The sequence below is a fragment of the Nycticebus coucang genome, chromosome 11 (assembly GCF_027406575.1).
Source record: "Nycticebus coucang isolate mNycCou1 chromosome 11, mNycCou1.pri, whole genome shotgun sequence".
Classification (NCBI taxonomy): domain Eukaryota; kingdom Metazoa; phylum Chordata; class Mammalia; order Primates; family Lorisidae; genus Nycticebus; species Nycticebus coucang.
Window position 1 is genome coordinate 126,075,886 of NC_069790.1, and position 16,526 is coordinate 126,092,411.

The following is a 16,526-nucleotide window of genomic DNA, read 5'->3' on the forward strand; positions in this document are numbered from 1 at the left end:
AGCTACTTAGTCTCCCTGAACTGGGGTTAACTCAACCGTAAAATAAGAATACCACTACTTATCTTATGGATTTGTCATCAAGGACATAAAATCGTGTGTGTAAAACATAGTGTTTATCATTAGCATGTAGTACATATGTAATTACTCAATAGAAAACCTTTATTATGAGATGCTAGGAATAAGAAAAGAGGCAAAGATAACTAAGGCTTTGAGATATTGTTAATAAGAGACAAATTTGGGAGAAAATTTAATTTTGGCAGTGGAGTGTTCAGCTTCATGGGACATTCAGGTATAGCACTTCTAAGTTGCTGAAATTTTTCCACTGTCTTCTGCTCATTAGAATCAGGCATTTAGAAGTGATGTGCACAGACACGGTCAGGTGCACATAGCAAAGCACTAACAGTATTTCAGACCAACGACCGAAGTTTAAATGTTTGTCTATATTTAAGAGGCAGAAAGTAGAAATGGAGCAACAGATCAAAAAACCCAGATAAGTAAGAAGAAACTAAATGAATGCAATGTCACAAAACCTCTCTAAGAGGAAAGTGAATTCTAAGATTTGACCGCATATGTGTTGTACTTGAGCACATATACATTTACGTATTTTTCATAAAATGTATTTATGTATTTTTATAAATTAAATGTTACTTTATTTTTGAGAGAGAGAGAGTCTCACTATGTCACCCTCAGTAGAGCGCTGTTGCATCACAGGTCACAGCAACCTCCAACTCCTGGGCTTAAGTGATTCTCTTGCCTCAGCCTCCCAAGTAGCTGGGACTACAGGCGCCTGCCACAAAGCCCGGCTATTTTGTTGTTGTTGCTATTGTTGTCGTCATTGATTGGCAGGCCCTGGGCTGGGTTCAAACTGGCCAGCTCTGGTGTATGTGGCTGGTACCCTAGCCACTGAGCTACAGGGGCCAAGCTGTAAATTAATGTTACTTTTAAAAGAAGATATGAAATGATTATGACTTTCAAAATTAAGCAAACATTTACTAAAAGAACATCCATATGCCATCTCCCCAGTGTCGTCCCTGAATGGATCACTGTGACAGGGAAGACAAACACATGGCCACAGGACTGAGTAAGCATCACTAGTGAGACACAAAGGGGAAGATGAGAATGCAGGGGGAGAAGTTTGATTATTTTTACTCAAAGAAGTGAGCCGAGGTTCAAAGATATATAGTAGCTGGGCCTTCAGAGGAGGCCATTAGGCAGCTGGAGGAGGAAAGAGGCACCGGAGGGACACACAGATCCCCCTGGAAAAGGAGCGTAGAGAGCCTGTTCAGAGCAACCCAGCTGGCTGGTAAGTGGGCAGGAAAGGCATGGGGGACATGTGTGGGACAGGCTATGAGAGACCTTGTAATATAGAAGTAGTTTATATCTGAGATAGTAGGCAATAAGGATCCATGAACAGAAATTAAATGACAAATTCCCTAGGCACAGGTAAGAAATTATTTTTATACTATTAAGTATCTGACAAAATAGAAACCAAAGAAAACTTACAATTACTGCCAATGGAAAATCATTTTTAAGTGACTATACAGTATTTTGGGGATTAAAAGAAAAGTATAATTCAATTAATCAAGATAAAATATGCAGACAAATTTTAGAAACATAACTGCTTTGTAAACCAAAGCATACGCGTGGTAAATTGTGGACCATAATATAGGTACTATTTGGTATAATGCAATGAACAACTAAAATACTTGCAAATATATGAAAATTGTGTCTTAAAATTAGTTAGAAAAATTTTTACTTTGTGCTTATGGTTAGTATTTTAAAAGCAAAACCAAAATTGATTGCCAAAGACCAAGATGATTTACCAATTTGAGTGATAAACCTATAAATATATTCTTATGTTTCTAAATGCTAGTTCACAGCCTAAAAGATGCTGAAATATAAACATGTTTATTTAAAAAATGAAATGATTCATCATGAAATACTTACTGTTGGCTTCACTAGCAACTGACCCATCACTGTGAACATACGGGAAAGGCCAACTGGTGTACACACTGCAGAAATAAGATCACCAACAGAGAGAAACTATTTCAGAGCTCGGAGAGATAAACAACTCGTCATAAAAAGTAGAACCAGGTCAAAGGTTATTATTATATTTTTATCTCCAATTTACATTCTCAGTGTTTCTCAGAGCATCGTTCAACTTTTATTATTATATTTTTATCTCCAATTTACATTCTCAGTGTTTCTCAGAGCATCGTTCAACTTCATCAGTGACAAAGCCAGAGGGGCAGTGTGAGGACGGGCATTACTACAGCTAAGGAAAGATGCATGAAGACAGAAGATTCCAGTAGGTGAACAGTAACAAACACTTCTGCTTAAAAGAAGTTAAAGAAAACCAAGTAAAGGACAGACTAAATCTCAAGTATTAATAAAACTGAGAACCAGACAAGAATCTCTAAAAGTAACAACTATAGTCTTAAGTCCTTTGAACTACATGTATCTAAGCCAGGTTGTCATACTGCAAGTAAAACAAAACAAATTTTGAAATCAAAATCACAAAATCATCATACAGAATTCTACCATTTCCATTTAAAAGCACCATCTAAGCTGAATGTGATGGCTCGTGACTGTAATCCCAGCACTTTGAGAGGTCAAGGTGGGAAGATGGCTTGAGCCCAGGAGTTTGAGACCAGCCTAGCCAACATAGCAAGGCCCTATCTCTACAAAAAGCAAACAAAAATTAGCCAGGAGTGGTAGAGCACACCTGTAGTCTGAGCTACTTGAGAGGCTGAGGTAGGAAGATCACTTGAGCCCAGGAATTCAAGGACGCACTGAGCTATCATCATGCCACTGCCGTGCCAGCCTGGGCAACAGAGCAAAACTCTGTCTGTAATTAATTAACTGATAAATTATTGTAAAGTCTAACATTGTGATGGGGGTGGGGGGAGGAAAGGCATGTGTGTGGGAGTATGTGAGCATGTGGAGGGGTGTGTGTGTGTGTGTGTGTGTGTGTGTGTGTGTGTGTGAGTGTGAGAATGTATCTCTCTCTCTAGATAATAACCCAGGGATGAGGACTTCCTTAGAGAACAACAAAAGTATCTCATTATTTCAAAGTGTCTATTTATTAAAATTTATTTTGAATAACAACAACAAAACATGTTAGGGCCAATGCAAAAAAATCTCCAAGTTGTGAGGGAATATTGGGAGAAAACTTTCCCATAAATTTTCCAGAATACAGGACAATTCTACTTTCCTATCAATATTAAGTCAGAAAAATACTTACAGAGAAGTAACAAACATCCCATCAATGATATACAGGAATATAAGTAGGGAAGATAGAACTCCCAGAGATCTATAAAAAGAGGAAACATATTTTAATAAATCCAAACACTACATATTAAGATGTAGTTGGTCTGTATTAAGATACATGCTGACTATATCTTAAAGTATAATAATTAATCATAATTGCCTATTTGAGTCTACTAAACCACATAATTTCTAAAATGTACAATAAAAAGATCTAAAATAGCAGAAGAGGAAATAACCACATGGTAGAACCTGTTTGCAGAGAGAAAAACTAAAAGCCTCCATGGAATTTAAAAAATGAAAATTAATGAACCCCCCCAAAAAAAAAAAGTCCGAAAAGTTGCTTAGTCATTCTATCCATTTGATATGAAAATTCATTTATTCTCATAAACATATCTGAAAACCTCTTAATTCTATAAATTAACATGAAGGGTTAGCTAAAAAAAGAGTCATTGATAACACTTTTAAAATTGAATGCGTAATTACACCCCAAACTACAGTCTCCATTACAGAAGCTGGTTTAAGCCAATCCGCACCATATAAAGACTCCATACTCGCAGCGTCGTTGTCGATGAGGGCAGAAGCCACCCACACTATCCCAAGAATCAGTAATGCAAGAAGCACCAGCATGACCAGGGTTTCTAAAATGCGTGCTCTGATTCCCTGAAAAATATAATAAGAGAGATTATTTTAGTGTTTTATTTCATCTCATGAGCAATAAGCTTATGAAAGCATAAAATAATCCTTTGGAACCTGGGGAAATTTGTATTTGTAACAGAAAAGAACAGTAAATGCTTAAAGTTTACAATGTTTAGACTGACTTTTCTTTTCAAAATTATGGAAAATACTATCAAACTTGGAATAAAACACAAAAACATTCTTCATACAAACACGTGCAGAACCATTTTTTTTTAATCTTTTTTTTTTGTATTAAATCATAGCTGTGTACATCAATATGATCATGGGGCACCATACACTTGTTTCATAGAATATTTGACACATTTTCATCTCATTAGTTGACATAGCCCTCCTGGCACTATCCTAGTTACTTTGTCAAGACATTTACATTCCACATTTGCCAAGGTTCACATGTACCTTTGTGAGATGCACCACATGTGTGATCCTTTCAATCCCCCTCCCTCCACCCACCTCCCCCCTCCCTCCCCACGCTCTCCCCCTTCCCCCTGTTCTTAGGTTGAAACTTGGTTATAGCTTCATGTGAAGGTCCTAAGTTAGTTTCATAGTAGGGGTGAATACACTGGATATTTTTAACAAGGACTTTCCTAACACTTTCCACTGAATTTCTACGTGCGCTTCAAACTGCGAGCCTGCAAGGCTGATCGCGGCAGACGGTGCACAGCCGCGGCTCGGGCGCCCCCTGGTGTGCCGCCGAGGAACAAGCAGTGCAGTCCACTATTACAAATGCCGTGGACGTTACTTTTATCAATTATATATAATTCCTTTCTTCACATTATATACAATTTTCACTAATGCACAGGGATGGAATATAATGAGGAATCATATCTTCCCTTAGGGCCAAACTGTATGGCAGACTTAAACACAAAAACTGTAGGAAGAGGTAGTAAGGGAAACTTCCTTATACTCCTGAAATGTCACCAAATGACTGAATCTTTACCTAAAGTTAAAAACTCTTACTGATATTTTGTACTATAATGCACTAATCTACAATATCTAACACAACAAAAATAATTATAAAATACATTCATGTTTCTCAATAAATCATATGACCTTTCATTTTACATTAAAAATAGATATAAGTTATAAACATCCAAAATGCACTTATTTCAATTTTGTCCTAAATATTCTTTTCTAATTGCTGAATTGTAGAAATCAATAGAATTTAAATAACAAAGCCCAGTTTGTCAATTCAAGAAACAAGAACGGGAATGCTCTGACACCATAAAGACACATCCCGCCTGACAGTACAATGACCTTGGAGGCAAAGAGACTTTCCTTACTGGTCTTTCAACAGCATCACAGACCTACCAAAAGGCTGCCCTCGGCAGGTTTAAAACACCTCCTCAAAACTGAGAACCAGCCCACCGTAATGTCTCTCACTAATAAGGGTGGTCAGAGGATGAGGTCATAAGCATGGATGAGGCCTGCGTTTCTACACTGAGATCTTGTGCCAGTAGCTACTATTCAAGTGAGACAAAATAGGAACAGTCACAAACACACTACTTACTACTTTACTAAAGTCATTACTTTTTAACAATTAAATTTATTTTCCCTAAATATGTCCTACATGTTGAGAGACAATGTTCCACAGATCTTCACATTTCTGTGCATCTCATGAGCAGAGGCAAGGACAGTTCTTGTTCAGGACTGTCTTCTCAAGGACATCTATATAATAAATAACCTTGGAAGTCACAGACAGTATCTCTCTCTGAAACAGAGGACAGGTTTATTTACTGTCTAATATGATAATGTTCACCTCCAAGGAAAGGTCAGACAGATTTGCTTGAAAATCCAAGGGTTTTTTCTAAGTTCAGGGTTCCTTAGCTATGACACAAGCCCACCGTAGGGGCTGCCCTTGTGGGGCTTGGGCACCAGCAGGAAGCTTGTGCACTTGCTGTGCTATGCATAAAAAAGTCCTCTTTCTCTGACCCAGGAAGCTCATGTCTACAAGCATCCTTGAAACAGGAAAATAACTTGTTAGCTTGCTACCAGGATAAATTTCAGATCCTTCACGGTTGTGGACTGCCAACAGTTTTTGACAAGGATGGGGAACTAACAGAGACATGGCTTTCTACAAAAGAAAATAAGGGCTCACATTGGTTGGGTTAAAGGATATGAGAAGATTCCCAGGACCTGGTAAGGAACACTCTCACCCAAGTGGCAGAAAGTCGAACAAGCAGAAATCCCAAACAAAACTACCTACTGACACACATCTGGAGACCAAGAGGCCTAGGGGTATGTGACTGAACCTGCTGGGGGCTCGGGTGTTGTTCCCTCTACTTTGAGCAGAAGCAAGAAGGAATGTTACTGCCACAACGTAACAGCAAGCCCTGCAATAGCAGCTAAGACAGTGGTTCTCAGCCTTCCTAATGCCGCGACCCTTTAGTACAGTTCCTCATGTTGCGGTGACCCCCAACCATAAAATTATTTTCATTGCTACTTCATAACTGTAATTTTGCTACTGTTATGAATTGTAATGTAAATATATGACATGCAGGATGTATTTAGGTAACCCCTGTGAAAGGGTCATTCAACCCCTAAAGGGGTCACAACCCACAGGTTGAGAACTACTGAGCTAAGAGGTCCCAATAGTACATACAGCTGCTCAATCAAGGAGTTCTGAGGCACAATACATCGTGTCAGAAATGAGGATGTAGAGCTCTTGCATAAATCAAAAACATTACAGGTTTGGCTATACCACGAGCGGCAATGCAGAATGAAAGATAACTTGCATAATGGTGTGGGTCATTCATCTTCATGCCTTTCGTCCCACCCCCTCTAACCACTGAGTTGAGCACACTCAAAATCAGATCTGCAAAGTCTTTTGTTTTCTTTTGTGTTTATTTGAGACAGGATCTCATTCTGTCACCTGGGGCTAAAGTACAGTGGTGTCATCACAGCTCACTGAAACCTCTAACTCCTGGGCTCAAGTGATCCTCCTGCCTCAGCTTCCTGAGTAGCCAAGACCACAGGTGCACCACCATGCTCAGCTAATTTTTCTTTCATTTTTCTTTCTTATGTGTATATGTGTATGTGTAGTATATGTGTACAGGTGTGTATAGAGACAGGCTACAAGTCTCACACTGTTGCTCAGGCTGGTCTCAAATTCCTAACTTCTAGGGGTCCTCCCACCTCAGTCTCTCAGAGCACTGAGCTTATAGGTATAAGCCACCCTGCCCCTGACCTGAAGAGTCTTTTCATATCAAACCTGACCTGAGGGGCCCTCGCCCTCCCTCCTCACCATCCAATCTCATTGCCAACATCGTCAGGTCTGGGGTCTGGAACCTTACAAGATAGTAAGCAAGCCTGTTATTGTTGCAGGGTTGCAGGTAGAAGACACAAGACTCCTGGGTCAGTAAGAAAGGGCTTTATTACTCAATGCACAGCAGGCATCATGAGCCTCAGCAGGCATTCCCTGGTGTTCCCAAGTGTCATGGGCAATGTCAGCAAAGATGGTGGTGACACACGCAGAGGAGCTGTGCAGCAGCTGAGGAGCTATCGTGAGGATCTGCTGCTTTCCCGGCACATAATAAGCAAGGCTGCTTTGTGGTCCAGAAGGAGTCATACTTCGTCCCTCAAGGCTGCTCAGTATAACCACAACCCTAACAAACAGTCCAGGTAAAGAGCAGTCAAGACCTCACAGCCTGGGCATCCAAGAACAGTTTAGTCTCTTCCAAACCTGTGATGCAGCCCTTTCTCCCGGAGTCCAATACTATTTTTGTTGGGCCAAAGGGAGGGCACAGTCCCTGTGGCAGAGGACGGACAGCAGAGACATGTAAAACTGCAGTCCCCAAGCCCCAGCTGCAGACTGATACTGTTCTGTGACCTGTCAGAAGTCAGGCTGCAAATCTCTGCCCCACCCACCGTCTTGCATGAGACTCGGGAACTTGTCTGCAGGTGAAGCAGCTTCATCTGTAACACCTGTCCCTACTGCTCCCATCACAGCCTGAGCTCTGCCTCCCACCACCCTCTGTCTGTGGAAAAGCTGTCTTCCTGGTGCCAAAAAGCATCAATACCGATTATTTATTAGGCAGTGTAAGCCACAAAATAGTATGAATCAGCCCCACAGGGCCCTCCTTTCCCCACTAAAAAGGCAGGAATGCTCAGGGCAGACTGTCACTTTTCAGGCACCTGACTGACCAAGAAGAGAAAAATATTAAAAAGGGTATACAGAATCATAAAAATAACTAACAGCATTGATTTGATAAATTTAATAAAGCAATCCCCTATAGGGAATAGCACATTTCCAATTACTCAAGGAAAATTTATAAAATAAATTGGAAATAAAGCTACCAAAAATGTCAAATTCTAAAATATAAATTTCCTTATCTGAATATACTACATTAATAAAAAAGAATAAAAAATCTGAACACAATAAATTAACCATAAAGTTTAAATTAAAATATGTTAATATAATTATAGGCCTTTTAAAAAGTAACAAAACAAGAATATAAAAACTCACAGGGCACAGCAAAATCTGTATTTAGATGCTCAAATGAGTTTTATTATTAAAGAAATGATAAAGTAAAGCACTCAACTCAAGAATTTGTAAAAACAACAAAATAAACTAAACAAGGCATAATAAATTAGGATAAATGCTATAATTAATGGGGGTGGGAGCAAAAACAGTAGGAAAAACAGCTAAATCCAAGAGGTGGTTCTTTGAAAAGAATTGAGATAAATATCTGCCTTGAATAATCAAGAAAAATAAAACAGCAAAAACAGAGTATAATCAAGATATGAAATACAGTTTTAAAAGAATACCAAATACAACTCTCTATCAATAAATTGAAAAACAGAATGACCTAGATAGGACAGATTTCTAGAAAAATATATTTTCTAAAACTGACTAAAGCAGAAAACAGAAAATGAAAAAGAAAATCCGTTGAAGAAATTAAAAATATCAATAAAAACTTGCTTTGATGAAATCTCTTGGGGGAGGGGGAGGAGAACAGAGACCTCCAGCAAGCTTCCTCCCACGAACACCAAATTCAACAACAATCCATCCGAGCACCTTTGGAAGAACTAAAAATCAGTCAAGTGATCCCACCACCTTTGTTTTAACATTATATCAAGAGTCACTGAAGAGGGCAGAAAAGACAGTGTTACATGGCCTGTGCCAACCCTCTCCCTTGTCCCCCTCCCCCGGGCAGTGCCAGGTCAGCCAGCACCAGGTGGAGAGAGGGTCTGTGTGCCCAGGGGAGGGAAACTGAGGTGATGGTGGGGCTTTGCACTGACACTCAGGTCGCTCTGGCACAGGGACACAGGACAGGGCAGGATTCTGCTGCTGCCCATGGAGGGAGCACTTAGAGCAGCCCAGCAGAGGGGATCCTGTACCCTGAAGCCTGAGGTCCTGCAGCCCCACCACCAGCTGACAAAGAGCAGCCTGGGGCCTGGACTAACTTCATACGGCAGGGGCCACAGGGCCGTAGTCCTACTGCAATTCCATGGCTGTGCTGGCTCAGAGCCAGTGGATGTGGGGCTGCACATGACCCAGTGAGACACCAGCCCAGGCAGCCAAGCCAGGGCCTGTGTCAACCCCTCCCTCCAACTACAGGCAGCACAGCTCAGGAGGAATCTTCTTCCACTTGGAGAAAGGGAAGGAAGACCTCAGAGGACTTGGTTTGCAATTTGGGGACCAGCTCAGCCACAGTAAAATAAAGTACCAAGCAGACTTCTGAGCCCCCTGAGTCTAGCCTTTAGTGCCTTAAGTCCTAGACCCACCCTGGGCAACAAGGAAACATGCTGCCCTGAAGGGAAGGACTCAGGCCTGGTAGGAGTCACCACCTGCTGACCAAAGAGCTCTCAGGCTTTGATTAGACATCAGAGGTGGCCAGACAACAGTCACCATGGGCTTTGGGTGAGACTGAGCTGGCTTCAGGTGTGACCCAGCACTGGTGGCCACGAGGGAGTGCCCATGTCACTCCTACCCCAACTCCAGTGGCCCAGCACAGAGAGTGAAGAGAGTGAGAGACTTTGCCTGGTAATGCAGGGAATTCTCCCACATCTTACCCAAGTCCACCAAGATGGTACCCACGGAGTCTGCAAGAATCACAGCACTGCTGGGCTTGGGGTTCCCCGGTGCTGATGCAGCTGCACTGACCAAAGACTGAGATGACAATACTCAACTCCCTTTGAGTATCTGAAAAGCCTTCTCAAGAAAGACGGGTTCAAACAAGCCCAGAGTGTGAAGCTTAAAATAAACACCTGACTCTTCAATGCCCAGATATCAACGAATATCCATAAGTATCAAGAACATTGAGGAAAACAGGACCTCACCAAAGGAACCAAGGAAGGTGCCAGTGACCAATCCTGGACTGGTAGAGACAGGTGACCTGAACAATAAAGAATTCAAGATAGGTTTCCTGAAGATGCTCGGTGAATTCAAGGCAATACAGAGAAGGAACTCAGAAGTCTATCAGAGAAGTCTAACAAAGAGATTGGCGCCTGTGGCTCAGTGAGTAGGGCGCTGGCCCCATATGCCGAGGGTGGCGGGATCAAACCCAGCCCCGGCCAAACTGCAACAAAAAAAAAATAGCCGGCGTTGTGGCGGGCGCCTGTGGTCCCAGCTGCTTGGGAGGCTGAGGCAGGAGAATCGCGTAAGCCCAAGAGTTAGAGGTTGCTGTGAGCCGTGTGACGCCACGGCACTCTACCAGAGGGTGGTACAGTGAGACCCTGTCTCTACAAAAAAAAGAAAAAAAAAAATTAAGTAGAGATTCTGGAGCTGAGTAATGCAACTGGCAAACTAAGAAATGCATCAGGTAGCCGGGCGTTGTGGTGGGCGCCTGTAGTCCCAGCTACTCGGGAGGCTGAGGCAGGAGAATCGCTTAAGCCCAGAGTTGGAGGTTGCTGTGAGCTGTGTGAGGCCACGGCACTCTACTGAGAGCCATAAAGTGAGACTCTGTCTCTACAAAAAAAAAAAAAAAAAAGAAATGCATCAGGGCCTCTCAATAGCAGAACTGACCAAGCCAAACAAAGATTAGGAAGCCTGAATAAAGGCTATTTGAACACAGATGGGGAAAAAATAGAATAAAAAAGAATGAAACACACATACAATATCTAGAAAATAGCCTCAAAAGGACAAATCTAAGAGTTATTGACCTTAAAAAGAAGAGGCAGAGAGAAAGATTGGGGTAGAAAGTATATTCAAAGAAATAACACAGAACTCTCCAAACCTAGAGGACGATACCAAGTATTCAAGGACAAGGTCATAGGACACCAAGCAGATTTAACCCAAATAAGACTACCTCTGCCATGCAATAATCAGCCTCCCAAAGGTCCAAGATAAAGAAACGGTCTTAAGGAAAGCAAGAAAAAAAAAAAAAAAACATATAAAGGAGCTAGCTCCACTGTGTCTGGCAGCAGACATCTCAGTGGAAACCTTCCAGGCCTGGAGATGGGGGCACAACACACTCAAAAACCTCACCTAGAATATTACATCCTAGAAAAGCATCCTTCAACAAGAACGCTGAGGGATTTATTTCATCAACACCAGACTTCTCCTACAAGAAATTCTAAGAGGAGTTCTTGAACCTGAAAGAAAGATGATGAAGGAGGCGGAGCAAGATGGCAGCCGAGTAACAGCTTCTTTGCATCTGGGCACGGTGAGTCTGGGGAGATAGGACTCCAGGCATCTCTGGCTGGTGGGATCTGCCTATCATCACCCCTGACAGGATACAGGGAGTCAGCGAGAGACTTCTGGACCCCAAGAGGAGGACTAAAACAGTGGAAAACCGACAAGTGGTCGCGTGTGTTCAACCCATCTAAACCCGCCCGCAACTGTAAGTTCAGTAGCAGCGAGACTGCAAACCAGAAAGGCCTTACCTGTGAACTGTTTTGGTGTCCTTGGACTTGGCACTCAGCTGAACTGCCTTGGGGAGAGCCTGAGCGGGAGTGCGGAGAACTTTGGCCTTTGTCTAGGACCCCAGTCTAAGCCGATGAGCCAGACGGAGCTAATAGTGTTTGGCTCTGGGTCACAGGCAGCCATTGTGAGCGATCTGCCCCGGCAAGCTCCACCCTCAGGGTCGCAGAGCTAGAATTGGGTGGGAGCTGGTAACCCAGCGACCAAGTAGCCTAAGAGTGGAGTCTGAGCCACCTTGCAGCCCTAACCCTCGGGGGCAGAGGGAGACCAGTTTTGGCACACAGGGTAAGTGGATAGCTACTTCAGCAGTGATTCCAGCGACAAGCACTTCCCTGGGAAAGCTTCTGCTCAGCAAATTTACAAGTTCAAAGTGCCTTTTAAGTGGGCTGAAGAGAGATTTAGGGTGTCTACCTGCTGGGGTTTGAGAAACTAGCAGCCTCCAGTCATATCAGCACTGTGATTAACATCTCATACCCCAGAAGACCACGTGTTGCCCAGACAATATTCAATAACATATACATACTGCTTTGTTTTTGGTGGTGTTTTTTTTTTTTTTGGATTGGTTGTTTTTCTTGTTTATTTTGATGTTGTTGATTGTTGTTTTTTTTTTTTAATTTCAACCTTTTCCATACAGATCCTTTTTCTTTCTCAATTTTTCTAGTTTAATTATAATTTCCCATTGCTGCCTATTCCAATAATTAGAACTTCATTTTGTTAGTGTTTCTACTGCTGTTATTTGGTTTTTCCAGCCAATTTTATCCCGTAAAGTTTTCTGTTTGCTTCTTTTGGTTTGATTTATAGCATTTTTGTCTTTCCTCTCTACTTGGTGGAGGTGGGGTACTGTGTCTGATCAGGTTAGCAAAGAGCTGCTGACCTCAAGGGAACCACCCAACTGGGCTCCCCAGAAGGTGGTTTTTTTTTTTTTTAAGGTTGTGTCGAAGTACCCTACTGTACACCTATATTGCTCTGTCTCCCTCTTTCTCTGCCTCTCTTCTTTTTGTCAATATTTCTTTTACCCACCCCCTCTCCTTTCTCTATTTTTCTTATCACTCGGTCCTCCTTTCTTTCATCCCTTTTTTGCTCTTCAACCTTCTCACCCTTCTGGTCCTGTAACCCTTAGTCCACAGGCACGATAACTAAAAGAGCAAGAGGAAGTGAAAGGAAAATTTGGGCAAGGAAACAGATAAAAGAAATCAGTCATGAGGAAGAATCAGCAGAAAACTCCAGGCAACATGAAGAACCACTCTAGAGGGCGGCGCCTATGGCTCAAGGAGTAGGGCGCCAGTCCCGTATGCCGGAGGTGGCGGGCTCAAACCCAGCCCCGGCCAAAAACCACAAAAAAAAAAAAAAAAAAAAAGAACCACTCTAGAACAACCCCGCCAAGGGACCATGAGGTAGCTACTGCAGATGATTCCACCTATGAAGAACTGTTAGGAATGACAAGGAATTTAGAATACACATGTTGAAAACAATGAAATAAATGATGGAAACAATGAAGAAAACTGCTAATAAAGTGGAAAATAACCAAAAGGAAATCCAAAAACAGAATCAAATAAGAGATGAACGATATGAAGAATATAAAAAGGATATAGCAGAGCTGAAGGAACTGAAACAGTCAATCAGGGAACTTAAAGATGCAATGGAAAGTATCAGCAACAGGTTAGACCATGCAGAAGAAAGACTTTCAGAGGTAGAAGACAAAGTTCTTGAGATAACTCAGATAGTAAAAGAAGCAGAAAAGAAGAGAGAGAAAGCAGAACGTTCACTGTCAGAATTATGGGACTTTATGAAGCGTTCCAGAATACGAGTTATAGGAATTCCAGAAGGGGAAGAAGAATGCCCCAGAGGAATGGAAGCCATACTAGAGAATATTATAAAAGAAAATTTCACAAATATCACCAAAGATTCTGACACACTGCTTTCAGAGGGATATCGGACCCCAGGTCGCCTCAACTCTAACCGAGCCTCTCCAAGACACATTGTGATGAACCTGTCCAAAGTCAAGACAAAAGAAAAGATTCTGCAAGCTGCCAGGAGTAAGCGCCAGTTGACCTACAGGTGCAAATCCATCAGAGTGACCGCAGACTTCTCTAATGAAACTTTCCAAGCAAGAAGACAATGGTCATCTACCTTTAATCTACTCAAACAGAACAATTTCCAGCCCAGAATTCTGTTCCCTGCTAAGCTAAGCTTCAAAATTGACGGAGAATTCAAATCATTTACGGATATAAAAACATTGAGGAAATTCTCCACAACAAGACCAGCTCTACAGGAAATACTTCAACCTGTTCTGCACAATGACCACCACAATGGATCAGCAGCAAAGTAAGAACTCAGAAATTAAAGGACAGAACCTAACCTCCACACTGATGCAAAAGATAAAACTAAGCAATGGACTCTCACAAAATAAGACGAACAGAATACTACCACACTTATCAATTATCTCAATAAATGTTAATGGCTTGAATTCCCCACTGAAGAGACATAGATTGGTTGACTGGATTAAAAAACACAAGCCATCCATTTACTGTCTGCAAGAAACACACCTGGCTTCAAAAGACAAATTAAAGCTCTGAGTCAAGGGTTGGAAGACAATTGTTCAGGCAAATGGAATTCAGAAGAAAAGAGGAGTTGCAATCTTATTTTCAGATACATGTGGATTTAAAGCAACTAAAGTCAAAAAAGACAAAGATGGTCACTTTATATTGGTCAAGGGAAAAATACAACAAGAAGACATTTCAATTCTAAATATCTATGTACCAAATTTAAATGCTCCCAGATTCTTGAAACAGACCTTACTCAGTCTGAGCAATATGATATCTCATAATACCATAATAACAGGGGACCTTAACACTCCTCTTACAGAGCTGGACAGATCCTCTAAACAGAAATTAAACAAGGATATTAGAGATTTAAATGAGACCCTAGAACAACTGTGCTTGAGAGACGCATATAGAACACTCCATCCCAAAGATAAAGAATATACATTCTTCTCATCACCCCATGGAACGTTCTCCCAAATTGATCATATCCTGGGACACAAAACAAATATGAACAGAATCAAAAGAATTGAAATTTTACCTTGTATCTTCTCAGACCATAAGGCACTAAAGATGGAACTCAACTCTAACAAAAATGCTCGACCCCACCCAAAGGCATGGAAATTAAACAATCTTCTGTTGAATAACAGATGGGTGCAGGAAGAAATAAAACAGGAAATCATTCACTTCCTTGAGTACAACAACAATGAAGACACAAGCTACCAAAACCTGTGGGATACTGCAAAAGCAGTTTTGAGAGGAAAATTCATCGCTTTAGGTGCCTACATTCGAAAAACAAAAAGAGAGCGCATCAACAATCTCACAAGAGATCTTATGGAATTGGAAAAAGAAGAACAATCTAAACCTAAACTCAGTAGAAGAAAAGAAATATCCAAAATCAAATCAGAGATCAATGAAATTGAAAACAAAAGAATCATTCAGAAAATTAATGAAACAAGGAGTTGGTTTTTTGAAAAAATAAATAAAATAGATAAACCATTGGCCAGACTAACGAGGAATAGAAAAGTAAAATCTCTAGTAACCTCAATCAGAAATGACAAAGGGGAAATAACAACTGATCCCACAGAGATACAAGAGATCATCTCTGAATACTACCAGAAACTCTATGCCCAGAAATTTGACAATGTGAAAGAAATGGATCAATATTTGGAATCACACCCTCTCCCTAGGCTCAGCCAGGAAGAAATAGAGCTCCTGAACAGACCAATTTCAAGCACTGAGATCAAAGAAACAATAAAAAAGCTTCCAACCCAAAAATGCCCTGGTCCAGATGGCTTCACTCCAGAATTCTATCAAACCTTCAAGGAAGAGCTTATTCCTGTACTGCAGAAATTATTCCAAAAAATTGAGGAAGAAGGAATCTTCCCCAACACATACTATGAAGCAAACATCACCCTGATACCAAAACCAGGAAAAGACCCAAACAAAAAGGAGAATTTCAGACCAATCTCACTCATGAATGTAGATGCAAAAATTCTCAACAAAATCCTAGCCAATAGATTACAGCTTATCATCAAAAAAGTCATTCATCATGATCAAGTAGGCTTCATCCCAGGGATGCAAGGCTGGTTTAACATACGCAAGTCTATAAACGTTATCCACCATATTAACAGAGGCAAAAATAAAGATCACATGATCCTCTCAATAGATGCAGAAAAAGCATTTGATAAAATCCAGCATCCTTTTCTAATTAGAACACTGAAGAGCTTAGGCATAGGGGGCACATTTCTAAAACTGATTGAAGCTATCTATGACAAACCCACAGCCAATATTTTACTGAATGGAGTAAAACTAAAAGCTTTTCCTCTTAGAACTGGAACCAGACAAGGTTGTCCTCTGTCACCTTTAGTATTCAACGTAGTGCTGGAAGTTCTAGCCAATACAATTAGGCAAGACAAGGAAATAAAGGGAATCCAAATGGGAGCATTGGAGGTCAAACTCTCCCTCTTTGCTGACGACATGATCTTATACTTAGAGAACCCCAAAGACTCAACCACAAGACTCCTAGAAGTCATCAAAAAATACAGTAATGTTTCAGGATATAAAATCAACGTCTACAAGTCAGTTGCCTTTGTGTACACCAATAACAGTCAAGATGAGAAGCTAATTAAGGACACAACTCCCTTCACCATAGTTTC

General features: G+C 41.2%; 1 protein-coding gene across 2 annotated transcripts in view; it reads right to left on the minus strand.

Annotated features, from left to right (window-relative positions):
* The window catches only part of LMBR1 (limb development membrane protein 1), a 241,507-nt gene that overhangs the window by 89,325 nt on the left and 135,656 nt on the right, over window positions 1-16,526 (minus strand). For both annotated transcript variants that reach the window (XM_053609599.1, XM_053609600.1), the window contains 3 exons: window positions 3,804-3,930; window positions 3,245-3,313; window positions 1,948-2,012 (listed from right to left, as the gene is read on the minus strand). In XM_053609599.1, the coding sequence (XP_053465574.1) occupies window positions 1,948-2,012; window positions 3,245-3,313; window positions 3,804-3,930 (261 nt within the window). The remainder of the gene's footprint in view (window positions 1-1,947; window positions 2,013-3,244; window positions 3,314-3,803; window positions 3,931-16,526) is intronic.